The 26,359-nt window shown below is 51.5% G+C and overlaps 8 protein-coding genes across 8 annotated transcripts; 5 read left to right on the top strand and 3 right to left on the bottom strand.

Moving 5' to 3' along the window:
- Positions 1-65: 65 nt before the first annotated feature.
- Positions 66-3,094, top strand: P174DRAFT_430781 (cell division control 45 family protein; the record flags this gene model as incomplete). The annotated part of the gene is made up of 5 exons (XM_024825659.1): positions 66-97; positions 400-805; positions 826-1,206; positions 1,278-1,645; positions 1,666-3,094. The coding sequence occupies 5 exons, from the start codon at positions 66-68 to the stop codon at positions 3,092-3,094; spliced, it is 2,616 nt and encodes an 871-aa protein (XP_024682393.1).
- An 817-nt stretch (positions 3,095-3,911) lies between these two features.
- Positions 3,912-5,602, top strand: P174DRAFT_441047 (uncharacterized protein). Its single transcript, XM_024827211.1, has 4 exons — positions 3,912-4,473; positions 4,514-4,751; positions 4,802-5,265; positions 5,330-5,602. Exons 1-4 carry the CDS (start codon positions 3,973-3,975, stop codon positions 5,528-5,530), a joined length of 1,404 nt encoding a protein of 467 aa, XP_024682392.1. The 5' UTR covers positions 3,912-3,972; the 3' UTR covers positions 5,531-5,602.
- Positions 5,603-6,147: 545 nt separating this feature from the next.
- On the bottom strand, positions 6,148-8,745 carry P174DRAFT_441046 (polynucleotide adenylyltransferase). Its single transcript, XM_024827210.1, has 7 exons — positions 8,345-8,745; positions 8,128-8,276; positions 7,698-8,072; positions 7,420-7,631; positions 6,754-7,363; positions 6,595-6,709; positions 6,148-6,538 (listed from the first exon to the last, which is right to left on the bottom strand). Exons 1-7 carry the CDS (start codon positions 8,491-8,493, stop codon positions 6,394-6,396), a joined length of 1,755 nt encoding a protein of 584 aa, XP_024682391.1. The 5' UTR covers positions 8,494-8,745; the 3' UTR covers positions 6,148-6,393.
- A 219-nt stretch (positions 8,746-8,964) lies between these two features.
- P174DRAFT_420373 (homoserine acetyltransferase family protein) lies at positions 8,965-10,320 on the bottom strand (the record flags this gene model as incomplete). The annotated part of the gene is made up of 6 exons (XM_024824862.1): positions 8,965-9,038; positions 9,094-9,173; positions 9,224-9,371; positions 9,440-9,549; positions 9,623-10,118; positions 10,176-10,320. 6 exons carry the CDS (start codon positions 10,318-10,320, stop codon positions 8,965-8,967), a joined length of 1,053 nt encoding a protein of 350 aa, XP_024682390.1.
- A 703-nt stretch (positions 10,321-11,023) lies between these two features.
- P174DRAFT_441043 (flavin reductase family protein) lies at positions 11,024-12,147 on the top strand. The gene has a single exon (XM_024827209.1). The coding sequence runs from the start codon at positions 11,296-11,298 to the stop codon at positions 12,076-12,078; it is 783 nt and encodes a 260-aa protein (XP_024682389.1). The 5' UTR covers positions 11,024-11,295; the 3' UTR covers positions 12,079-12,147.
- A 1,552-nt stretch (positions 12,148-13,699) lies between these two features.
- On the top strand, positions 13,700-17,342 carry P174DRAFT_420371 (putative C6 transcription factor; the record flags this gene model as incomplete). Its single annotated transcript, XM_024824861.1, has 9 exons — positions 13,700-13,815; positions 13,883-13,932; positions 13,993-14,310; positions 14,382-14,473; positions 14,535-14,583; positions 14,667-15,674; positions 15,742-15,842; positions 15,900-16,575; positions 16,636-17,342. 9 exons carry the CDS (start codon positions 13,700-13,702, stop codon positions 17,340-17,342), a joined length of 3,117 nt encoding a protein of 1,038 aa, XP_024682388.1.
- Positions 17,343-17,990: 648 nt separating this feature from the next.
- P174DRAFT_441040 (uncharacterized protein) lies at positions 17,991-20,611 on the top strand. The gene is made up of 2 exons (XM_024827208.1): positions 17,991-18,584; positions 18,608-20,611. The coding sequence occupies exons 1-2, from the start codon at positions 18,258-18,260 to the stop codon at positions 20,354-20,356; spliced, it is 2,076 nt and encodes a 691-aa protein (XP_024682387.1). The 5' UTR covers positions 17,991-18,257; the 3' UTR covers positions 20,357-20,611.
- A 421-nt stretch (positions 20,612-21,032) lies between these two features.
- P174DRAFT_441039 (putative ABC multidrug transporter) lies at positions 21,033-25,813 on the bottom strand. The gene is made up of 5 exons (XM_024827207.1): positions 25,561-25,813; positions 24,723-25,510; positions 23,688-24,668; positions 22,919-23,640; positions 21,033-22,860 (listed from the first exon to the last, which is right to left on the bottom strand). Exons 1-5 carry the CDS (start codon positions 25,753-25,755, stop codon positions 21,095-21,097), a joined length of 4,452 nt encoding a protein of 1,483 aa, XP_024682386.1. The 5' UTR covers positions 25,756-25,813; the 3' UTR covers positions 21,033-21,094.
- Between the last annotated feature and the right edge of the window lie 546 nt (positions 25,814-26,359).

The raw sequence follows: 26,359 nt of genomic DNA, 5'->3' as shown, positions 1-26,359 counted from the left end.
AGGTTAGAGTTGGGTGTCGTTAGCCTTTCAGTGAAGATGACTACGATCTGTTAGCAGACATTAAGATGGACGTCAATCCATCCAGAGTAGTATGCCTGTACGGAGTAGACGAAGTGCTGTTTTCCTTGAAATGTTGCCCAGGTTGATGACCGAATGGGCTTGGCGCTGGTCTCCGCACGTGCGGCACGCCTCGACGCGTCGCTGGAGATTCGCGACTGATTGCACCCTTGTGCCTGCGAGAACAGCCTCGATAACAATCAACAACAGGAACGATGGAGCCGATATAACGCAATTGAGTCTGGACTCTTCCTAATTATACTCTGTTTGATTTTTCTTGTAAAGAGCAGGGCCTCTCGAAGGCCTGGAGTTTATTCTTTTTTCTTTCTTTCTTATTTTCAGTTCCCTGTTCCCGGGTTTGTCGTGTGCTTCGTGCTCCCTTGAGTTGCGCTGCAATGTATCTGCCTCGCCAACTCATATCGCACCTCTACCTACAACTCCTCCGTTCACATCACCCGCTCTCTCCTCCTGTGCTGGTCCTCGTAGCTCTCGAACCCGATGCCCTCTGCGCTTGTCGAATCCTGACCGCCCTCTTGAAACGCGACTATATCCCCACAAGATCCAGCCGGTAGCCGGATATGGCGATCTCGCACGCGCCGGCGAGGAGCTGGTCAAGCCTATGCAGACGCACAATGGGGGCAGTGGAGGCGTGGTCGTATGTCTAGGCGTGGGAGGCTTGGTGGATCTCAACGAGATTCTCTGTCTGAGCAGCCCGGACGACGAGGCAGAGGATATGGGAGGGGTGGAGGTATGGGTGTTCGACTCGAGGCGACCGTGGAATCTGAGCAATGTCTTTGGGGGGAGGCTGTGGCGGCTTCGGCGGATGGGGGTGATGGCGCTTCGCGGCGGAACACGCGCGGTGTCGACAAGGGATGCATCACTCCGTCGTTCAAATCAGGCGCGGGTGGTATTGTCGTCTACGATGACGGGGATATCGAGGAGGAGATGAGCCAGGAGAGAGAGGCGTACTGCGCGCTGTTGGAGATGCCGGACGTAGACGAAGATGAAGAGGATATTGACGGATCCGGCAGCGAGGATGATGAAGAGCATCCGTCCAGCTCGGGGTCCAAGAAGAGAAAATCGTGGTCGGGACGCGAAGATGAGGATGACTCTGACGAGAACGATGGCCCCCGCGTCAGCGGCGGAGGAGTAATTCAGTATGTTTTGCGGTCTGCCCTCATGTTTGCTGTTTGCTGTGATCTCTAACCGTACGCCGGCAGGGGTCCTCCATTGCTTCGTCTCCGAGTCGTCGACCGAGGGACGAGCATAACTCCTCGAACTCTTCTCGCTCTGTCACACCAGGCTCAGATTCACCGTCACCCGCGCTGCCGAGGCAGCCGTCTGCACGATCATTGAGGCGACGGCTGATTCGGCTCAAGAGGAAACATGAGAAGGTGTTACAGAAGTATTACTCCACCGGCACATCGTATTCCGAACCGATATCCTCGCTCGTGTATTCTCTCGCATCCGAACTTGGTCGGGAAGACAACGACCTTCTGTGGTTGGCCATTGTCGGCGTCTCCAGCTTGGAACTCAGTGGCCGTACAATGTCTGGTGTTGGCATCTCAAATCCATCAGAATCCGGGGGGTCTGCTGGCTGGGGTGGAGAACGGGGGAGCGCGTTCGTCGAATATTACGAGACGAAGTCCATCGATTGAACCCACCCGACCCCTACGAGAGAGACAGGGACATTAGAGGGGAGATCAACGGCGTGATCCCCACAACCGCCAAATCGCCAACAGACAAGTCTATTCGATTATCTCCAGAACCCCGTTTCATTCTGGTCCGACACTGGTCACTCTACGAAAGTATGCTACATAGTCCCTATCTGGCATCACGACTCCACGTTTGGACAGAGAATGGACGGAAGCGATTGCACAAGCTTCTCGCGAAGATGGGAATCAGCTTGAATCAGTGTCATCAGAACTACACTCACATGGATATGGAACTGAAGCGAGTACTACGGCAACGGCTTCTCAAGTATGCACCAATGTACGGCCTGGAAGGACTCGTGCCGCCCGACGCATCTGGTCATGTCTCCTCCCGCGAAGGGTGGGGCTTCGTGCGCTGCTGGGGTTGGAAAGCCTGTCTTTCCGCCACGGACGTGGGCGTCATTATAGGCGCGATCCTCGAGGTCGGGCCAGAGGAAGCCCCCGGCGCCACCTGGGACACAAAGCGCCTCTCGCGCCCCAAAAGCGCAAATGACGGGAATGGCGCTGATGAGTCCACCGAGTCTGATTTGTCTAGCCTTCTGCCGCGATTCTGGAGCGCATACGATGCTTTGTCGCTCACCTCAGAATCGCCCACCCTCCTTCTGAAAGCACTCCCGCTTGCTCAGCATCTTCACCGGGCCATTCTGCGCACCGGTACATCTCTACTATCGAAGCACCAAATCCGGCACCTGCGAGCATTTCGCATCGCTGTTGTTAAGGACGGTCCAGATGTCAAACTGTTCACAAATCCTGGAGCTCTGACAAAACTGGCCCTCTGGATAGCCGAGGCCATCAGAGTCCAAGAACGTGAACGAGGCGACAGTGTAAAGATTGGAAAGAGGCGAGCCGCAGGGACCCCATTGGTACTAGCCGGACTCGACGAAGACCGGGGGCTGTATGTAGTTGTCGGTACGGGTGGCGGCGGAGGTGTGATCGACTACGCGGCAATGCACAAGCGTCAAGAAGAACGCCGTAAGAAAAAGGAAGCAAAGGAGAAGAAGCAAAAAGAGCGCGAGGAACGTCGAGCGCAGCGCGCAGCCGAGCGTGCTCAACGTGGAAACGACGATGACGACGAAGAAGCCGAAGAGACAGAGGAGGAATCGGAGTCATCATCGGAATCCGAGTCGGAGTCTGAGGACGAGCTTGACATGCGCGGCAACAAGCACCTTTTGCGGAACCGATTCGGTATCGCCTTCCAGGAGGTGGTGCAGGAGACCAACACTCGAGTGCGCATTGACAGTTTCGAGCACTGTGTCGTTGAAGTGCAAAAGGAGGATCTGGGTGGCTTCCTCGAAGCTCTCAGCTTCCGTAGCGTCGTCGGTTAAAAGTCCGAGTCTCGCTCCGTCTCACTTTGCTCAAGTGAATACTGTGGCTGTTGTTGCCGTTGCTCGATATTTCCTCAAAGCTAATCCTGAATTCCTGACGATATATTTGCGATGCGTTCTCTCTTTCCTTGCTGGTTGGCTCACTGCGTGGGATAAGGTCTCTGTGGTTTGGCTGGAATCGGTGTTCATTTCAATGGGATAAAAGAAGGAATATGTGTTCATGACCAGTTGGAAATCTGTTTGTTTGCTCTCTTTTCGTTCTTACCGCCTTCTGTTAACAGCATTTTTGTCATTCGCCTTGTCCATCACTACTCTCTTGACCATGGCCATCTTGCATATCCCCCTGCACATGTCACGGCGTTGGCGGTGTTACAGACCGTGCTTGGATTCCGTTTAACCTTCCATTTTCTCATGATTGATTTATAGCTGTCAAGAGCAATGTCCATCGGCGATCTTGTCTGTTGAATAGCATGTGCGACATGTCCTGCATTCATTAATAGAGCCATTTTTACTTTGTTGTCGGTGATGATACAGCGACACCCTAGACCTTAACAGGGGGAAACTTAGGTGGGTGGACAAGCCTGACACTCTAACGAACCAAGTTAACGGGGCTTATCCACGGAGGGTCCAGCCTTCCAAAGGCTTCTAAACAAGTGCTAGAATTTCTACTCTGTGCACGAGATATTGTTGCTTTGGAGGCTTCGGTGATTGCTCCGACCCAAGCAACGGAGTTTCCCCGCATATCAAATGCCCCGCGATAGAGTCAATTGCCCGGAGTGTCTCCGTATGGGACTGAGTATTTGAGACCACGGAGACGCTCAATTCCCTCATTCATATATAGTTGTCTCTTTTCATATGCTACGACCAAATAAACCGCAATGTCTTTCCCCAAAGAATATCCCACGCTGCCTCGCGAAAGTACCTTGACCCAGCTTCCTCCCGAATACCCCGCAGACGCTCAGGAACAGATCGTACAGCTTCTCTCGACATCTTCACTGAATCGCTTAGTTGTGCTAGACGATGACCCTACAGGCACCCAGACCTGTCACAATATCCCTGTGCTCACCGTCTGGGACATCTCGACGCTGATTAAGGAATTCCAGCAAGATTCCCCAGGGTTCTTTATTCTCTCCAACTCGCGCGCTCTTCCCCCACTTGAAGCGGAGAAGCTCATCCGCGGCATCTGTGCAAACGTGTTGGAGGCAGCCCGATCCACGTCTCAGACTGTCGACATCGTCCTCCGAGGCGACAGTACATTGCGTGGCCATTTCCCACTAGAAGCAGACGTCGCGCAGTCCGTGTTCGGCCCCGCAGATGCATGGGTGCTGGCCCCCTTCTTCTTCCAGGGTGGACGGTTCACCATCAACGACGTACACTATGTAGCCGAGGGGAGAATCTGGTGCCCGCGGGTCGACACAGTTCGCCAAGGACGCGACCTTTGGGTACAAAAGCTCGAATCTGAGGGACTATGTCATGGAGAAAGCGCCTGGGCGGTTCGGCCCCGAGCAACTGCACTCGATCACAATCGAGGATATTCGAATCGGCGGGCCCGATGCCGTATACGAGAAGCTCATGAGTTTCCCCAAGGGCGGCGTCGTCATCGTCAACGCCGCAGCGGAGTCGGACATGCACGTTTTCGTCGCCGGCTTGCTTCTGGGTATGTTCGAGCCCATTCTATCTTTCATCCAAATACTGACAGCGGAACAGCCGAAAGCAAAGGAGAACACTTCCTCTACCGCACCGGCGCTGCCTTCGTCTCCTCCCGGCTAGGAATCCGCTCCATCCCACCCATCACAGCCCACCAACTGGCCCTCCCCTCCCCACGGGAAACAGGCGGCCTCATCCTCGCCGGCTCCTACGTCCCCAAGACAACCGCCCAGCTCAAGGTCCTGACCGACACCCGCGGCTCAACCGGCGCCCTCGCCATCATCGAAATGGACGTCGCGGATCTGATCGCCTCACCCGAAAGCGCGGAGCGCGTAATCCGCCACGTCGTCCAGCAGACAGAGACGCACCTGCAGTCCGGCACGGATACGCTGGTCATGACGAGTCGGAAGCTGATAACGGGGCAGGATGAGCTCGACTCGCTGGCTATCGGGGCTAGAGTCGCCGAGGCGCTGGTTAAGGTTTTGCAGCAGATCCAGGTGCGGCCGAGATATATCATTGCCAAGGTAAGTAATCGTGCATTGTAAAGGGATTGGATTCTTCAGCTGATAATTGGGTTGTTGCTGTCAGGGCGGGATCACCTCTTCCGACGCTGCTACCAAGGGGCTTAATATCAAGCGTGCCATGATCGTCGGTCAGGCTGCGCCTGGTGTGCCGCTTTGGCGATGTGATGAGCCGACGTCCAGGCATCAGGGTGTCCCGTTTGTTGTGTTCCCGGGAAATGTGGGTGGGGAGTCGACGCTGTGCGAGCTGGTGGAAGCATGGAGCTGAGGATAGACGTCGTCTGTATGTATAGTTTCACAATGATCTGAATGCACATATATCCAATTGAAGAGAGTCTACAACAAGAAGACTGATTTTACACATTGGGAATTGGATACTGGACTATGTGGCCCGTAGGCCACGCGGAATGTGTACCTTCATTCAACTAACCTAACTGGCACTTGGACCAGATAATAACTGCGTAAAGGGATGGCGATATGTACAGCCACATACCATCTTTGCGTCAGACAGAAATCTCCACCATACCAGTATCAAAACGCCGTGGGAAAAAAGCCCGCCCATACTTAGTAATGCAGATATGCGCCATATCTTGATGGCTCCAAGAGCGCCCTCTCGCAAGATTGCTGGAAAAGCGGCATCGAACCAAGAGATGTTTGTTTCGTTGCGTAGGATGGGGAACAAGAGAGGGATGAAGGCGGGAGAATAATGACGACCAACCTTGTTATCTGACCTCGATTGCGCTGTTCGTCGAGGTGAAGCCCAAGACGTTAATTAAGCGCGAACTGCAAAGGCAGAGTCAGCTGGGGTTAGTTGTTCACCAACACATTATCTTTGTTCGTTGGGATTTCAACTTCCATCAGTGGTTTAGGCGTCGTAAGTGTATCGTTTCAGTGAGAACATAATGGGGCACCAGCCCCAACACGACGAGTAGTTCGGCATCAGTGAGGGATGCTCACGCAGGTGTTGGCGTACCGGAGACTCCGTTGGAGGTGACCTGCCGTTTTGCAGCTGGAAGCGATGCGTCCTAGAAAGTAATTGAACTTAGTCAATCCAATGCCGGAACTCCAAGAGCATCAACCGAAATGCGAAATATCTGCTTTCGTCCGGTGACTCGTTTCCCGCTCGTTATCTTATTTGACTCTCTTGCATGCACTTACGTCCAAAGATTCGATACTTCGCTTTTGAGCGCCTGCGTCGGGTTTCTTAATGATCTTCTTCTTGGGGCGTGTGGGACGGGTTTCTCCCGGTTGGAAGACATCCTCGGGAAGATCAAAGCTGGTTCTCAAGTCAAAACATATCCAACGAAGAGAGCGAATTATGTCCAGACTTACTTGCGAACGTGAGTGATGGAGAGATCATTGATGCCGGGTTGGTATCCTGCCCACGAAGTACATGTAGATTTAAAAATCTGGGCATCCGTAGATATGTCCAGCGAACGCGAGGCACCTTCTACCGTCAGCTAGCTCTCGGAAGTCAAGCACCATACATACCTGGCTCCAATGGCTTCAACTCCAAGCCGATATAATACGTCGTGGTGTAAATGATATGGCTGTCACCATTTGCGCTCTTCTCACCGACGGGCTCAACCTCGGCATTCTCAACTCCGCTGAGAGCTGCGGCTTGGTGTGCAGCATCTTTCCTTTCATCTGTGGTCTCCGTCTTCGTACCCTTATCCTGATACTTGGTAGAACCGTTCTTTACGGCCTCTGCTTCTTCTTCATTGGAGACGATATGCACTCTCTCAAAGCCTTTTGGAAATGGGTGAGCCACTGCGATGGTAGGCTTGCGATCCAACGCTCCGACGAGGTGTCTGATCTTGGATTCGACAAGACCAGACCACACTGCTTCCGCTTCCTTAGTTCTGCTTGAGGCAGTGATGCTAAGATAGTATTTGTAATCCTGCGTGAAGAATGAGTGCCGTGCAAAGAGATCATTCCAAGTCAATTGCTTCAAGAAAATCTTGTCCACAATATCACCTCCCCGCTGGAGCTCACGAAGGATAACCGCCTTTGTGGACATTGAAATGTTGTGCGTCGCACACATCGATGGATACGCGGGGGTGATGATAGGCATAAGGTGGAACCGGTCGCCATGGTAAATCTATCATCAATGTCAATACCGCGAAAATGCGGCGCAGCGTCCTTGGTTGCCCTTACCTTGGGATTCCAGACTTTTATCTGGAGAGGTCCGTCCTCGATTGGCTTTAGCAGAACAGGCTGGGGCCACGCCCACTTGTTCATAATGCGGAAAAACTTGCCGACGATCACAGACCCGGTGGCATGGGGGTATAACTGACAGACTCGTGCTACTAGCATGGCCCAAGCGACACCACCCGGGAAACCAACAATATTAGAGTAAATGGCCCGGCCTGTAACTTGGTGTCAGCATGGTTGCCGGGAGATGATGGGAAGAGAGACAGATGGGATGTCCTTACGCTGAGCCCAGAGTTTGATTGCGCGTAGAGCAAGACGAAACGTCTTCTGCTGAGGGACCAGTTCTAAAATCTCATCTGTGACACGAGTTCCGTTCAGCGACCGCACCTCCTTCTCGTCAAGCCCCCTGAGGTAATCATTATTCTTCAAGTCGAGATTGAGAGGGACCGAAGACACGATCAAACGGGCAAAGATAAGATCGATACTGATACCGGACAACTCCAGCTTGATGATCGGGACGAAGGCGTCGGGAACTGGTGTCATCTTTTCGATCGCCCCGGGGGGAGCCATCTTCTCGAGCACCGGAGGAAAGTCTGAGAAGAAATCGTCAATGAGGACATGCTTGGGGCCGACCACGAGTGTATCAATATCCGAGCCTATCGCGTTGTCAATATCATAACCATTGTGATTAAACACTTCCACGCTACTAACCAGGACCATAGACACCCAGGCGATAACTTCCATAAGTGAAAATCTTTCCACCTGCTGCCTCGACTGCTGCAGGGGACAGCCCCTTCTTTCGGCTGACGACCTTGACGAACTCGTGGGTTACGCGTTGAATGAGTTGGAGAACTTGTTTCCTACGCGATAACAGACATGGTGTCAGCGCGAACATCAACAAGGAGAAAGGTAGCTAAGTTGAACCTACCTCCGCTCTGTCTCCGCGGGACTTTCGAAGTTGTTCTGGGCCTTGAGCTCCGAGATCAAATCATCGTTGGCAGCGAGTTCATCGGGAGTCGGGAGAGATGTTGAGATAGGAGGAGTAACTCCCCACTGACGAACTGGTGGTGTTGACATTCTGTTGTCTAGCTTGAGTTGACCAAATTCATGCAGTTGCGCCGTGTAGGCGTCAGCGGAGAGCGGCTAGATAAAGAGCAAGAGGATTCGCTAGAGAACGAAGCAAAAGGGAAGATACAGAACGACGCAGAAGCAAATTAAATTAAGAAAGAAGTAGAAGAGGACTTGTAGAGGAAAGAAAGACAAAGGAAGGACTGAATTGATGAAAACGACTACAGGAGATCGAATTGACCCGGTGAATAGTTGGAATCCAGATGAGGAGTTCCAGGATTATTCACGATTGTATGCTGACCTATCAAATACTTATCACATGATGCTCACCATTGCCACAGGATGGTGAATCACGTGACATTGTCTTACTAGATCTAGCACTTGAAGTTCAAATTGAACAGTGAGCAATACTGTACTAACCAAACTGCAAGATAATATAAGCCTACTTGAGTTGATATCCGCCACATGTCAACTCAGAGTCTACAGGAAGTCCGCCAGTTGCTCGTCCAGCCACTTAACATCGTCTTTGCTGTCTCCAGGACCACCAGCCCAGTCTGTTTGAGGATCGTCAGAAATGTCTCGCCAATAGTGAGCATCGGATCAACTTACGGCCCCAGATAGAAGGAATGACGCGAAGAGTTCCAATGCCAGATTGCATGCAGGAGACTTCATATTCGGAGTCCTCGGGACTGCGCAGCGACATTCAGCATTAGACGCCAAGGCTCGAAGCATCACTTACGGGAAATATAGGTCAGTTTTCCCTGGCATCACCAGGGTCTTGGCCTTGATTGAGCCGATAGCCTTTTCGAAATTACCATTATATGGTTCCTGCTGGGACACGTCTCCATTCTGCCAGGTCTGAAGCATGACCAACAGATTATCCGGATCTTATCCGACGGGGCCAATCGTCAACGGAGCCAGTTCAGGACATGTTGAGTTTCTGCAGACGGCTTACCTTTGGATAAAGCCCACTTCTCCCAGAATTTTTGCATAAAGTCTTCCAGGTCCTTGTAGCCAAGGGCTGTCTCGTACAACTTCTCCCGGTAGAAGGCCTGGCTGAAACCCCTATCCAGACATGATCAGTCAGCTCCGCATCGTTCAATGTTATAGAGGGCTGTTTGTTCGGACACAAGCTTACCAGCCAGCATACACTCTAGCAAAAGCTTTCAAACCAATCTCTCCGTCCTCGGCGCTCCATGCCCCCAAAGTCTGATCGGCCTTTAGAAGGCCAATCTTCCCCGACCCCGCCGATGGGACGCGCTTCGCTGCAAGCAAGGCGCTCTTGACGCCTTCCAAAAACACCTGGTTATGCAGGGATGTCTTTGCGGAGCCGCAGAAAGGAATTGCGACGTCCATGAACTCAGGATACTGAGTCGCCCATTGATAGGTCTGTGCTGCTCCCATTGACCAGCCGATCACTGCACGTAGATGCCGGATTCCAAAGTGCTCCGTGACAAGCTTGTGCTGAGCGCGAACATTGTCGTAGAATGAGCATTTCGGAAATGGCCGAACATGCGGCTGGTTGGATGGAGACGAGGACTGGCCGTTTCCGAAGAGCGCAGGTATGATGATGAAGTACTTCTTCGGATTCAGGACTTTGTCTTCTCCTACAAGCCAGAAGTTGTCGGATATCACTTGGTGGAGGTCAGTATAACAGGAATATGTCCTTTTCTCTGTCGGTCTCTACATACTCCCAGAAAACCATGTGGGGTAGACAATTGCGGGGGAGCTCGGGTCTCCAAATGTCTTGTACGCAAGATGGGCATCACGTATCTCCTCCCCACTCTGGAGTTCCCAGTCTCCCAGCTTAAAGGTCTCGTAGTCTTGGTCAGTCATGTTGGTCACAAAGTTGAAGAGGGCAGATCTGGGAAAGAGCTCTGAAAGTTTGGCTGATAATGTCAGCCTGAGAGGAACCTTCTGACATCCTAAGAGTTCAAAGTTCAGCGATGAGCAGCGACCCATCTACATATTTATAGTTCCCTCGACGATCAAGGACTTAATTGGTGACACATTGCAGTGTCTTGAGGCACAGGCTTCTTTGCATTGGTAACACCGACGGTATCCCATGTTGCGATTTATAATGAGATCTGGGCCAACCTTGTCGACAATAAAGTATACCTATCTATATCTAATCAATGCATACTATTACGTAGCGGATACGATGACCAACAAGGTTGTTCTACTAGCTGAAATAGTGGTCTACTGTTTTGCTTCACTATCGAGATGTTGACGCGTCTATCTACTCCATGCTCTAGAGTCTCCCTTATCGGGTTGACCCAACAGAAGAGACAGCTCCCCACCTGGGGTGGCCTCGGGTATCTGATCAGATGAAATCGGCCCGGCGATCGGTAGTGAAGGCATATTTCCACGGCCCTTTTAAGCAAATTATGGTGATAAAAGGGGGTGGAAATTAGGACATTATAATATATATGTTCCGTGGAGTTAGTGCAGGTCCAACGCTCGGGACAAAATAAATATCGAGGAGCCTGCCCCGATCGACAGATAGCACTTGTGTGTTAAGGAAACCTCTTGAAGAACTCTTTGAATTAGTCTGTAATGAGCTGTACAATCCCATATCGGGCCTTGCAAGTTCAAAGATCATTGCATACACAGTTGTACGTTGTCCGACCACCATTTGCACACTGAGGGGATGTTGTCTCGGGAAGGAGTCTCAGCAGCAAGTCGGAGTTAAACAAGGGAAGAGCGTGCGACTTGCTAATAACTTATTGCAGAGGGTCTCGCGTGCAATCATATCCTCCTTGGGCGATTCACATATCCTATTACTATCGATCTTTTCATCAATCTGCTACAATGTTCAAGGTCGGCGACGATTTCGAAAAGATTCAGGCTTCCCGACCTGACTTCAAGCGTGATGCGCCGGTCACTTTCTCTAAGCCCCCGAATCCAGACTGGAAACAAGGCGACGGCGCCAATGATGGCGGAGAGAGTCTGAAGAAGAATCACCTCGAAATCGACCCATACGAAGAAGGACGACCGGCATCATCAAACTATAAGCTGTTAATCTCGGGAATCGTCCCAAGACCCATTGCGCTTATCAGTACCAGATCCAAAGATGGAAAGACGACTAACTTGGCACCGTTCAGTTATGCTCAAGTCATCAATCACGACCCTCCTCTTTTCACTGTTGGATTGGTTGGCTCGCTTGAGAAGGCAAAGGACTCGCTGAAGAATATGGTCGAGTCAGGTGAATGTGTGATTAATATCATCTCTGAGCATTTTGTCGAGGCAGCCAACGCGACCGCTATCAATGCACCGTACGGAGTCTCCGAGTGGGAGATTTCCGGGCTGCACCAAGCGCCTTGCTCTGTCGTCCAAGCTGCCCGTGTCAAGGAGTCAATGTTCTCAATTGAAGGTAAACTCGTCGAGACTAAGGAGTTCCAGAGTAGGACGACGGGAAAGACAACGGGCACTTTGGCGATTATTGAGGGTGTTCGTTTCTGGGTGAGGGATGACGCTATCAACGACGACAAGAGCGTTATCGACCTCAAAGTCCTGAAGCCCATCAGTCGGCTGGGAGGTATCTCTTATGGGCGTACCACTGATGCCATCGAAATTCCGAGGCCAAACTTCTAGATGGCTGTAAAGCACTTAAGCGGGATGAAGGTGATTTTCTGTCGGTTCGCAGATAGAGGCCATAAGATATAGACATGCTTATCACATCCTAGAATTCTTCATCCAAACATAAGTTAGCCCTGCTCTCATAACCCGTGCTCCTCGGTGTCCCGTTGATAGATAGGCGCGTAAATCTGGCATGTCGCAGATCTAGCCTTATTCCTGGTGTCTTAATTTCTGGCTCAATTCTGGCTATTGAGAGCACAGGTGAAGATCACAGGCCATAGAACTTTGCGTTTCAAATTCGGTCAAAGCTCGGTCCAGCAACATACCACTGTACAAGGTTAGATCGCTCGGTTCACACCATGGTACGTGGGGAGAAATTATTTCGACGCCTCCACCAGCGGATTTGTTGAGGGCTTCTAGCCTTCCTTGTAGGCTTCGAGGCTGCTAAGTAGGCTCGTTCCGTTGTCCGATTGTGGAACTCGGACTCACTCCGGTTCTGAGTCCATTGAGCTATGGCCCATGGGAAGCCTACTCCCCCATGGACTAGTGATCCTGTCAATCCATTATTTCCCCATCCTCCGGCTAAATTCGTCTTCTCCAGATGAAGAGAATCCTCCCCGACGGCTGGCCCCTGCAGGAACAGAACATCAACATGAGATCATGCAACAGGCACACTTCTTGATCCTTAATATTAGTAGCTTCTATCTCTCGTGAAAAGCTGAAAAGCGTATGAAAAGCCGACGAACCATGTACCTGTCGGACCCACAGACTAGAGAAACGGGGGATCTACAGAGTTGCAGAAATAAGGAAGTAGTCGGTTCATTGCTTAGATCGATAGTAGCTGTATGCTGTACCCAGTTTGGATAAATCAATACATCTCTGAATCACGGGACAAGCAGATGTAGCATCCAGAACCATGGGGAGGGTCACATGGTGGTCCCTAGTTTTTTTGGGGCCCCAGCCAGGGCGCGGAAGACGGAGAACACCTTACCTGCCTTACCTATCCATATCCATGTTTCTTGCTTCTGTCCATCCATACGTGTCTGCTCTCTGCCTAGTTTTGTCTACCTGTATCTTTTATTACATTTGATACCATTCCAGTTTTGCCAGCCTGTCATTTTACGTCGGTGTGATCAAAGCATTCTTCGAGCAGGTCTGGCGTCTTTTAAGCCAGTGTGGCCGAGCATTGCGCAAATAAGCACACTCGGCCTCGGCCATCCTAATTCAGTACAGAAGCATTGTCGCTTGAGATGGGCTATGGAAAAATAATGGTTATAATCGCTGACAGTACGAGTAAAGATAATGTTTAACCAATACACAACATAGTCCTGCTGACGCATTAATTAGAATAATTATTGTGCCGTGCCCTCCCCCTCACCTCCCACATCCCGACCTTGCGATCTTGCGATCTTGCGTCCGCCGCAAAGTGGGATAACGTCCATGGAGTTTTCTCTTCTGCTGGCGCTCCGTCCCATCGATCATCCTCATCCGCGTCGCCGGAATATACGAAAGCCTTAACTTCCCTCGCCAACCCCCTGGGATCTGACTCTCGGTCTCGATCGATTGCTCCAGCGTCGCAAACAATCAACTACCTAATGTGACATGTGTTGTGACCACGGATGAATATTCGCTCGCAATGAGCCATTCGTCTCCTGTGAAAAATGGCGGCAGTAATGTTCCTCCCGCAAGGCAAATACGTTTTGTTTCAAGCGATGGACAGCCCCAGCCGAAGCGCCGTCGAGTCAATGCGGCGTAAGCTTGCCTTCGTGACAAATGTTCTTTACGGAGCTAACCGTAGCCTTCTTGGTGGCTCATATAGGTGTCGGACATGTCGCAAGCGGAAAATAAGATGCTCTGGTGAACAGCCAGGTGAGAAGCTGACGCCGCACTTATACTTATCGATGCTATTACTGATGACCTGTCTCCTAGTGTGTAAAACTTGCTTGGACTACAAACATGTCTGTTTAGGATATAGCGAACCTTCTACTCACGTTCGGACGCATTCAGAACACGCGTCACAAACATCTAGCCTCACCCCTCTGCCTTCTGCTAGCGAGCGAACAAATCCTCGGACGGTTAAGAGTCAAAGTCCAGATGGTGCTTCACAGTATAAGCAACCCGCAGGCGGTGGCCTTGACCGGAACGCCGATCATACAAGCTCTCAGGATGCCTTTGTATCGAGAGACGCACCTTCGAGCAATATCCGTGAGTCGGAGCAGCATACGACCGGAGCAAGTCCGGAAAGCAGTACGTTCTACTAGAGGAACCCGGTCACAATTGGTATAGCTGGCTGCGTTGACTCACATTATTTTCAAAAGGTCGGACCTCCCTAAGCTCAAGCCATCGCACCCACGTTCCTTATTTTAGATATTTTGGGCCGACAGCCATTGTCCCCGGCTTCAAACAGATGGTGAGTGCTTTCGCCTGGCTTTTTGCTGCAGGAGCTTCCCATTTACTTATTTTGCCTGCAGGTAGTACAGGTGCGCGGGTCTCGCAAAAGCAATACTTCGTTGTCTTCAGGTATGCATCCAACCCATTTCGTGCCTATGACCTCCTGTGGCTAGTGTTTTCGCTTGCTTCTGACGGTTCGAGCGATATTACAGAGTCCCTTTCGCCTCTTCGAAGTCCAAAGTCTGCAAACGTGGGCGTCGGTCATATAGATTCGCTGATCGATAACCGTGAGTTCCGAGACGCGAACACCATTCCGTTCTATGACCGAGACGATACTTTACCTGTCAGCAACCTAGTCATGCACCTTTGCGACCTGTTCTTCGTTCATCTGGGCTGCAGTTTCCCATTCTTACAGCGAGATCGGTTTCTTCGTGACCTAAAGGATAAGAAAGTCGATACCATGCTCGTTGACGCAGTCTGCGCCTTGGCCGCGAGATTTTCGCCACACCCGCTATTGGGTCCTCCTCAGGCGCCGTCTATCGATGGCTCAGAGTTGCAGACTGACGTGAAGAACTCAGACCGCGGTCAGGCATTTGCCCATAGGGCAATGGGCGCCTTGGTCGACTCGCTTTCATGCCCCACGCTCTCTGTTGTTCAAGCCTGTCTTTTGCTGGCCTACGAACAATTCGGATCGAATCATGACAGCGGTCTCTGGATGTATCTAGGTATTGCCATTCGAATGGCTCAGGATCTTGGAATGCAGAAGCTGCAGGGACTGAATCACAGCTATGGGCGGAGGGGCGTGACTCCAAGTGCAGTTGTGTCTGGACAGGCAGGACGGTTACGGGAGGAAGAATATGATCAATGCGATGGTGCTCGAGTTCCTTTAAGCCCCAGCACCGAGATGAAGCATACCGAGGACCATCGCGCCTGGGAGCGTGAAAAGGTCGACACGTTCTGGAGTATTTTCTTCCTGGATCGTGTAATCTCCTCTGGCACTGGGAGGCCAGTCACGCTACGCGACGAGGAAATAGAGTTATGTTTCCCGCTACAGTCGGAATCGAAACTATCGAACGGCTGGCCTGCACCGTTCCCACCACTCATTCGCATAATACACCTTTACGGAAGAGTCACGGATCTGATCAATGGTATTCAGGATGCAAACCATGTCACGACAGAGACCTTGAAGAGACTTGCCGGGATGGAAAGTGATCTGACAGGTAGGCGGTCATCTTTCTCTTCCTCCCCAATCATCTGGTCCCTTCGTAGACTTACATATTTTTCCAGGCATCTACCAGCGATTGTCGCCCAGACTGCATTTTAACGCGGCCAATTTCCAGGCCTACGTGAAAGCGAAAGAAGGAACAAATTTCATACTTCTCCATTTTGTAAGACGATTTTCCAACATCCACATTATTTCGGCCCTTGATCTAACATACATGAAGTGGTTTCACACCCTCATCGTCCTTCTTCACCAACCCACTCTCCTGAATTCGTTCGGCGGTACAATACAGCATCTCTACCCAAACAGCAGAGAATTGTCGATGTCCTCAGCCAAGACAATAGCCGACATTCTATCTTTCTCCGAGCTTGTTGATGGGAAGAGCTTTATCGGCAATCCATTCACGAGTCAGCCAATGTACATCGCTGCCTGCGCTTTTCTCATGGAGAGCGCATATTATTCGTCGCCCCCTTCGAGATCGGGTTCCCCTCCTTGTCAACCGCTTCTCAATGACCAGTCGAGTAGCTTCGTGATGCCAAACATGGACTCTTCTTCGGAACGGAAGTCGAGCGCTAAGCATATACTTCTCGCTTCCGCTGCCCGAGAAAACTATCAGCGGTGCTACAAAGCCCTCAAGGCTCTTGAGACATATTGGGAGGGTACTAGGTATATTCTAACCGTTCTAGATCAGAAGGCTAAGGGTATCGTTGATCCATTACTCTATACTGAAGAGGAGATGGAAATTGCAACTGAGACATTTCCACTTCCGCCCTCCGCTGCCTCCACCTACCGACAAGCAAAGTCACCATTGAGTGCCACTGTTGAGCCAAGAAAGGCGGCAAGTGCTGCAAATTCCTTCGCACAAGGCAGAATATCACCGAGGATTGACCCGGGGCAAGGTATAACAATCATACATATTGGCACTTCACAAAATGCGACAGCTAACGTATTTCTCCTAGCCATTGGATGGGCTCTTACTGGAGCCACCAACTCTTCTCAACCAAACCTCAGCTTGTTATACCAGATGCCAGCTTCCCAAGCCGATTATGACTCGAATAGACCTACCTATTCTTCTCAGTATAGCCACAGCTACCCCAATCTACCGGCGCAAGGTTCAAGCTCGTATCCGCAGTCAGTGGAAACGACGCGGGCTTCAGACGGGGCACGATCTTCGTCAATCTCTAATGGACCCGCGAAATACGGTTCGCTTGTCCCTCCTGGACGAGTTGCTGCTTCCGATGCCAATCTTCTACTGGGCCTAAACACATCATACTCTAACAGAACCGATAGCACATCGAATACTCAACCAACTTACACCCAGGGCCTCACCTCTTCGCCCTCGTCTCAACTGCACCCTCAAACCTCTCACTACAGTTACACCATGGCGTCTGCACAGAGCGAGCGGCATGCAGGTAGCAGCCATATAAATCCACAATCGACACATCTACAATCAAACATGGGCTCGAACTTCGGTGGGGTCTTTATAGAAAGCCAGGATGTCGATGTGAATGCTCTCCAACAACAAGAGCACTTTCCATTTCCCTTCAATGGTGAAATTCTGCCCTACCTTGAATATCTACCGCAAGATGTCCTTCATTACTTTGAGGAACAACAAAATTACCCTCTGATGAGCGCAGACGAAAATCATACCCGACCTTCGGAATGAATTCATGTCCCTTTTGTTGCATACATCTGACGACTGTATGAATATACGACCGGTATTTTGTCACCTTCAGTCATGATTGGGTGAAGGAAAGTCATTTTCAACGTCTTGGCATTGCATATGCATTCTAATTAAGCGTAATCTGCTATTTACTTCGTCCTGCATTAGTCTTATGCTTCGATTCAGCGAGCAAGCATTTATGAAGGTAGTCACAAACGAACCCTCGTCATGCATTGTAACTATCTGATCTGGGACAATCTATATTACCCTTGCGACAGCATAGTGATCCCATTCTGTATCTATATTCTGAATTCAAAGTCATGTTCCAACTTGAGCCCATTGGTCAATTTCGATAGATGCGACCATCACTTGTAGTGAGCTCATTACTGAGCATGCAGACGGCCTTATGTTTATGGGTAGATGCTCAACTGCCATTCCTATTTGTGGAAGTTCTCAAATCGAATACCGGGTAGATGACCTTGTCAGATAACAATTAAAGGCCCCTATGGAGCTTTCATCTATCGAACGAAACCTTGCGCCAAGCAGTGCTGATCTAGGAGGTTGATCAGCCACTAAGGTAGAGTAGACCGCCATCTCTCCATGCATGGTTGCCCTGCACAACCAGAGGGTGAAAACACCAGCAACAACTCATCAGGTGGTTGCTGTAAGGACGACCGTGTCTTCAGCAAAGAGATGCTCAATTTATTCCATCTACTCTATCTTCAAGAGGACAGTTATGCATCTCCATCTTCAAATACTTTTCGTTGATGATTTGCATGTTTAGCAGCGTTGTTTACTTATAGATACCTCCGTCCGATAAGGTCGCATTCCTCAATCATTAAAGTCGACCAACAGCACACACATTCTTGATTAGAGTCCTACCTTCGACTGATTCCTTGCGCATTCCATGTCTTTATTATGGAGGATATACCCAACGCCCCTCATTTGACCGAATTTGCCAATTTCACTGCAAACGAACCGCTTTTCGGCTCAAGTCCTTCAGCCGACGGACTAGCCCCCGTCAACGGGACAAGAGCGGCTTCCCACGAAGATCGCGAGGAAGAGAGACGACTGAGCGACGATGCTCATATGTCTATTCAGGACTGCGGGTACAACTCATCGGATTCCTCAACGCAACGCTCCGCGAGCGACATAGCTGGTCATGACCTGGACGACGATGACGACTTAACTCCATTGGACTCGCGTGCATCCAGTCGCTCGTCACTCTCCTCAATCCCCGACTCGGTGCTGATCCACCCCCAAGCGAGCTGAAACCTGCGATCGCCTGCGGCGCAGATGAGCGAATCCGCCACTCCTGGGTCAATCAAGATAACCCCGGTCATGGCAGAATGGAGGCACAGTTCAAGTCCATACAAACAATCAGGCAACGGGAGGCTGCGTTCCGGAAGCCCAGTTCTGTGCGCGCAATGCAGATGCATACGGAGGATGAGGATGATGACGAGTTCCTGACTCCGCCCAAGCGGAGGGGTGGACATCGGATGTCGGATATCTCAATCCGCTCGGCGGGGTCGTCTCCGCTTAAGAGATCACCTTATTACTCGCCTACCGGGTCTACGGGGAGGCAGAAAGTTAAGAAGGAGTATCCGCTTGTTTTGCTTCACTGCACCTTGCTTCCTCCTTCGCTGCCTGTGCCAGGCTTGATTGGATACCCGGACCAGAAGATACTGAGAGAGGTGCTGCCTCCGGAGTACTGGAGGAGATGGAAGTTGCTGGAGGAGAAGGTTGGTTCCAGTGTGATTCGTGACCGGGGTGTGCTCATCTCTCACCCGGAGGATATGTATGATCTGCTTGAAGAACGATTGCTGGAGAGTCTGGAACTCCAGCGTCCGCGGCTCCATCATGGCCACTTTTTGGGACATGAGAACACGGAATCGGAGAAGGGTGACCAGTCGGCCACAGAGGATAGTGCAACTGATGATGAGCAAGGAGAAGAGTGCCCTGACTGTGGAGGACGATTCCCAAGGCACGATTCGAGTAGGAAGTGGGAGATCAAGGTCTTCGCCGCGAACGGGCTGATGAGAGCTGGTGCCTGGGCTGCAGCCTGGAAGGAGATGGAAAAGGTGGATGTCGAAGTCGGCCTTTGGCTGCCGTCTGAGATTAGGCGGGAGCTGGAAAAGCGACTTTTGGACAACGATCGCCCTAGCACCGACCTTAGGCTACGGGTGCCGCAACTCAGGGAGCCCGCCACCAGCATCACGGCAGAGTTTTATGATCACTCGTCGCGCACGAATACACCTACCCCATTGATTCATGAGCCAAGATTATTTGCTCCTGAGGAGGCTGCCCGCCCCTCATCCCCTGCACCAGCAATTACAACGCCAGCGAAGGCTCCAGGCATGCCACCCCCAACATATTCTCCGGGGCCAGTGGAAGAAATCGACCTGCAAACGCTGCTCATCAACTACATCCGGGTCCTGGCTAGTGACCGTCGCAACGTGACAATTGTCCTTTTGAGTGTGCTGGCGGTATACCTTGCCCTTGGGGTCAAACCTCAAACCTCCCCTTCGCATCTTCGGCCATTTCCCGGGAATATGTTTGAGTCCATGCCTGCGCTCTCATCTACCGTTTCACTGGAGCAACATCCGACTCCGAGCTGGACGGAACAGCCGAGCTTTTCTACTTTACTCTCTTTAACGGCAGCAGAACCTGCCATGACAGCTGAAACTTCCGCCGTTGAAAAAGAAACCGTGAGGGAAGAGACCAGCTCGAAAGCTCCTCAGACTATTCCTTCAGCGGCTTCTGAGTCTGTTATTGTATCCTCCTCCAGCACTGCTGCTCCTACGCCTGAGATTGTTGCTCGAACGTCCTCCAAAACAGCATCTTCCAAGACGGAAAGTAAGACTGCTAGTTTGGATGGGATCGAAACGTCTCCTGCAAATCTAGATCTGGTGACAGAGCGAGCTGAACCCACGTGTCCGGCGATGAGATTAGCAAAGGATGAGATAGAGACAATCGCGGTAACGGATTTGGCGGCTGACTTCTGCGATGATGATTGATTGAATGATTTAAAAAATAATTTGACAAGATACTGATGATGGTACGACATGATGGATTCGATTCGATTTACTGCGACGCTTATGGGATCTATGTGGAGTTTGTTCCTTGATTTGTTCATCATTTGCCCCATTCAGAGCGTGCATTCAATTGTTTGTTTGAGGTTGTTTGGCATATTGGACTACAGGTTGTTGATCATTTGTCTGATATTTTATATTCACCATGTTAGAGTCAATGAAATGAATTTGATTCCATGAATAATGAGTTAGTTAATAGTATTTTTTTATTACTCCTTCTACTCTCTTAGCTAAATTAAAATGAAAATACTATCTTGATTTGAAGTCCCCCTAACCCTATCTTCTTCGAAAAGAAAGAAAAAGCCCCTTAATAAGATTTATCATTTTTTAACCTTAATTATTAACTTTAAAGATCTTAACTAACTTAGAGTATCTATAATAACCTTATATATTTCTTAAAAATTATTAGCAAAAAGATAGTAAAGCTTAAGGCTATCCTTATTTCTGTTAAAAAGGAAGAGAATAATAATAAGCTTAATCTATAGTTTGCGGGGGCTTGTAGGGGGTTCTGGACGCTGTGAGTGGGGATGATACTGTCTCTTAGTTGTTGACTTGTTGTATTCATTTTGTCGTCTAGAGTGTGATTATAAATATGAAATCAATTGAGATTAAGTATGCTAGGGTAGAGCTAGTACTGCACAGATGTTGTGAAAAGTTTGCAAACTACGCACCAGCAGCGGCCACCAACTCCCCAAACCGACTCCCAGGGGCCCCTTTCAGGGCCGCCGGATCCCCAACCTCCACTACCTCCCCGCGATCCATCACCACCACCCGATTGAAGTCCATGATCATCTCCAGCCGATGACTCACCGCGATGATCGTGTAGTGTCTGAACTCCGCCCGAATGATCTCCTGCATCATCCGCTCGGTTTCCCGGTCCACGCTGGAGCTGACTTCGTCGAGGAGGAGGATCCCCCCTTGATCTTGACTGTCGGACCCTTCCTCGGGGGAGGAAGACGTTGAACGCAGGCGGATCCTAGCACGGAGCACCGCCCGCCCCAGCGAGAAGAGCTGCCTCTGCCCGGCACTCAAGGTCCCCGCCGTGACGGGCGCATGCAGCCCCTCCGCCCGTTCCTGGACGAACCCCCACAGCCGGACCGCTTTAAGGACCCGCTGGCACTCCGCCGGGGTCGCGGTGTTGGTCGGGTCGAGGTTGGCGCGGAAGGACGAGCCGTCGGGTAGGAAGACGGGGTCCTGGGGAACGGCGATGAGGCGTTGGCGGAGGGTCGCGCGGTCGATGCGGTGCAGCGGGATGTTGTCGATCAAGACCGGAGGTTCCTCGTCATGATTGTTGTCGGTTGAGGGCAACGGATCGAGGAGTTTCAGCAGGAGAGCGAGGAAGCTGGATTTGCCGCTGCCGGTGCGGCCGCAGATGGCGACCTTTTCCCCCGGGTGGATGGTTAGAGTGATGTTCTTGAGGGCTAGGAGCGGCTTCGTGGCGCCAGAGACGACGGAGTTAGAGTCGGACTCAGAGTCGGATTCAGACACGGTGCTGGATTGGTACCGGGCGGATACACCGCGCAACTCGACCAGCCCGCGATCCGGCCAGTTCATGTCCGGGACAATGTCCTCCTCTCCGGGACCGTCGCGGTTCTCCGGCGTGACGGTCTCGTTGAAGGTTTTCAGCCTCGCGATCGCGCCGATGGAGGTCTCAAGTCTGGTATAGTAAATCACGATCCCGGAGAGGCTCTCGCCGAAGGTCATCAGCGAGTACAGTGATGCACCGGCGAAGGCCGAGTTCGAATGCAGCCGGACGGCCAGCGTCGTCAGGACCGCCGCGATGACCATCACGACGAGGTTAAGGACCAGGTTCAGCCACTCCTGGATCATGAGGAGGAGATACGCCGCGCGCTGGCTGGAGTCCACTAGACGGGCGTTCTTGTGTATGTCATCCGGGATGAACCCGAAGGCGCGCAGCGTGGCAATCCCCTTGAGCGTGTCGAGGAAATGCGTGTAGAGCGGACTCTTGGCCTCCAGGTCAAGCAATCGCAGCTGCCGCGACGTGCGGAGGTAGTATTTCTGCACGAAGTAGAGCAAGGCGCCCAGGATCGGGTAGCTGATGGCCAGGTAGACGGACGAGGTGAGCATCACAACTGCTTGGCCGATCGACTGAAATACGCAAAAGAGGGTGTTGAGGGTAGCCTCGGGGAGTTCGGTGTCGATGAGGTTGAGATCCTGGGAGAAGAGGTTCGTGACCACCCCGGTGTCCGTATCCGTGAAGAAGGAGAGTGGTGCACGAATCAGGGTGCGTAAGGCTTGCTGGTGGAGATTGGCGCCAGCTTTCTTCACAGAGACGATGAAGAGCGTTATCCCCAGGAGGAGGAGGGCGATGAGGGCGCAGATCTGCAGGAGGGCATAGATCCCCGCGTAGTGGGAGTTGGAGTGCGCAGGATGGACGGACTCGCTGGCGTCACTCCAGTATGTGAGCCCTGCATTTATCAAGTCAATGATGAAATCGAATGAAAATAAAAGGCAGCGGAGACGCACAGATGGTTGGGTAATTGGTGAACAGACCCCAGAGGGCCGCAAAGAACAGACTACAAGCCGCCACAAACCCTCCCATGCTCTTGATATACAGCTTATAGACGGTGGCGTCACCGACCTGCCGGGCTGCGGCCACGGCTGGGGCAATTGGGGTGGACGATTGCGTGCTGTTAACAGTGATCGGAGGTTCGAGTTTCTTATTGCCAGCCCCAGTCTGGCCCCCGTGTTCGGCACAAGGACCAGGCTCATCGTCAGCAGTAGTATCCTCGACCTCCTGCTTTAGTCCCACCTCCAGACGCTGAACATAACCCGCACGGGTCGACAAATGGGCAAAGGTGCCCTGCTCTGCAACTCTGCCGTTTTCGAGCGTGATGATGTAGTCCGCAGCCGGGAGATGCCTGACACTATGTGTGCACAGAACCACCGTCGACCCCCGTCGTCGCAGGAGACCATCCGGTCCGAAGACCTGCCGAAAGACTTGCTCCTCGGTATCAGCATCCAGCCCGCTGAACACATCGTCCAGGATCAAAAAGTCTGAAGGTAGATATAGTGCTCGCGCAAGAGACAGACGCTGCTTCTGCCCGCCCGACAACGCTACACCATCCGACCCGATATTCGTCTGGTCTCCCTGGGGTAGGGTGGCGAGGTCGAAGCGCAGGGAAGTGGCTTCAATGACTTGGTCATACCGCTCGCGGTCAAAGGGGGTGAATCCGACGATGTTCTCTCTGATCGTACCGTTCCAGAGAAAGGCGGTTTGTTCGCAGAAACCGACGTGACGGGGGAAGTGCTCGTCATGATGCTGCCCTGGCTGAAGGGAATTTCGCCTAGTAGGGCCTTGCAAAATGTTGATTTGCCTGAGCCGACCGGACCGATGACCATCGTCAGGGACGAGGCGGGGATTTGAGTGTTGATATTGTTCAGAACGAACTTGTCTGCTTTCCATCCGAATTTTGCGTCTCGGATGACGATGCAATCCGTAGGTTTTAGGTTAACCTGTGTTGAACTCTTCTCCATACCGCAACTCTGGGCTCCGATTAGGGGCTGTCGATAGTCCTGGCGAGGCTCCAATTCCAAAAATGCCTGAATCCGACCCAAGCAGGCCAGGCCCGAAACGAGCTCTGGGATCGACTGGAAAAGCTGCGACAGCGGCTGAGTCAACAAAGTCAGGAACGAAAGACTCGTGAACATGGTCGACGCATTCAGCGTGGTCTGGGCGAAAGCGAAGGTCAGCGGTGGGCTGATCAGCTGAGGTATGTATGCGAAGACGGCGGCCATGATCATGATCCTGCGGTATCGGGCGCCAGCAGCGAGTTCGTCGACACGCAGCTGCTGCACGTACTCGGCCACGGGACCCGCGAGACCGGATATCTTGAGCGATTTCATGCTGGCGATGACGGTGGCTGTGAGCCCGACCCGTTTCTGGACCCCGGACATCCAGGATCGCTGCGAGTCGCCGGTGAAGTTGATCAGGATCCCTAAGCCAAGGAAGCAAACTACCACCACGCCCACGGGGGCAACGAACACGACCCCGAGTTGCCGATAGAGCATCCAGGCGGCGAGGCCTGCCTGGATCATGCTCGCCCACGTCTCGTGCACGAAGCGGAGACCCATTCTGATGCGCTCCATGTCGGTGCTCATGAGTGTCAGCGCAGCGCTATCATCGCCTGATCCCAGCCGGACTCTTGTGGCGGCTTTAAATGTCTCAGTGACTAGGATGGAGCGGACCATCGTCCGCAGTCGGTGGTGGCAGTACCTAGCAATCGTGTGAGTCTACTGAAAATATGCCGTAACAGCAGGGTATCCGTACCAGTACAAGGCATACGAGATTCCAATCCCCGAGTAGATGAATATGGCAGCGCCGAGTAGCCCATATCCCACATTTGGATCTGGCTCCAAACGAGACAGATACGTGACGAGACTCTCGATGAAAAGAGGTTGGCAGATGTAGAAGGCAATCAAAGCCGCCCTCGGAGGAATAGGTAGGAGTAGTTGCACCCACAATGTACGTACTAGCACCTTCAGAAGGCCGAATTTATCTCCCTTCAGCTTTGTGTAGTCCATTTTCTTCGCGAATTCCTCATGCAGGGCTTGTGCGTCGAAGGTGCTGTCGAGGGGGTAGAGGCTTTCGATTGTGAAGGTACGTCTATATCCAGCCAAGAAGAGCTTGTTCAGCCAGAAGAAGACGCCTAACGAAAATATTCCGCTCGTCTCCTCGGGGCTGTGTTTCGTTGTATCCCAGGTCACCCATCTCGCCTTTTGGCAGGCCTCTAGTAACAAGATGGCGGTCTTCAGCCCGACCGATGCACAGAATATGCTGCTGTAAACGATCTCGGAACCGTGGTCTGAGTCTGACGACAGGAACAGAGTTCTTGCTCGGGCGATATCGAGGAGAAGGGTGAGAAACAAGTAGCTGTTAAGCAGCATCGATGGTCTAGGGCTGCGGCTGTGATCCACCACACTTACCGTCAGCATGAAAAGGGCCGATATAAGCTGCAGGACGGAGGAACCGATGAACATGCGGCTAATGTGGAAGGACTCGACCGCGGCTAGTATAAGGAGTGTAAGTTCCAAGCCAGCGTAAAGTACGATGGCACCCTAAGCAGTCAGTAGGCAGAAACCGCAGTAATAGAGGAGGGCGTATATACTGTTTTGATGGATTGCAAGACAGGCGCATTCACCACAACAGGCTTGCGTATCTGTGCCAGAGTTCGCCATAGCGATGATGGAATAAACAAGACGGAGGGAATAATTGAGAAAAAAAGAGTCTCAAATTGAAGGTTGAAGTCAAATTGTTCTTGGTTGAGATGGAGCATGTTGCCCTCCCCATTAGTGAAGAGCATTTTTGAAACAGCGATTCCCGCTCTCCGAGTCCTACTCTCTGGGGCAAAAAGAGGGAAGGCAGAGTTGCAGATGGGGAGAAGCAAGAAATGGCAGTGAAGCTGCCTGATAAGTGCGGTCATTAGTGCACACGCTATTATGGGCTACAATAGGATGCAGTTCATTAAGAGTTAACCAACTATTTCCATTACCCCTGTCTACTTGTACTGGGCGTAGATTCTAGTGAAGAGGAGAGAATGGGGGAAGAGAAGAGTATACTTAAAGCCTATATAAAGGTATAAAGGAACAATAGTAGACCAGAAGTTTTGTGAACCTGTATTATCTCTAACAAACTTCAACTATTACTTATTCTTTTATAAAATCCTGACTCGTTAGGGATTGATACCGATTGAAACTTGTTAAAGATGAAATATCCTGAGTGCAATAAAAACAATATCACTACCTACCTTAGTAGGAGAACCCATTATGGACCGTTACTGTGGTGCCTGAGCTCCCCGCAACCATGTCTCGACCTGTCATGGTTTAATATAGTACGTACCTTATCGGTTAGACTCGATAAGATTTGATTTCACCATTGTTGGCCACGGAAAAGGCACGGACACGGCT

This window comes from Aspergillus novofumigatus (genome assembly GCF_002847465.1).
Source record: "Aspergillus novofumigatus IBT 16806 chromosome Unknown P174scaffold_4, whole genome shotgun sequence".
Lineage (NCBI taxonomy): Eukaryota > Fungi > Ascomycota > Eurotiomycetes > Eurotiales > Aspergillaceae > Aspergillus > Aspergillus novofumigatus.
The sequence above is the reverse complement of the archived record's forward strand: the minus strand, read 5'-3'. Positions and strand labels throughout refer to the sequence as shown.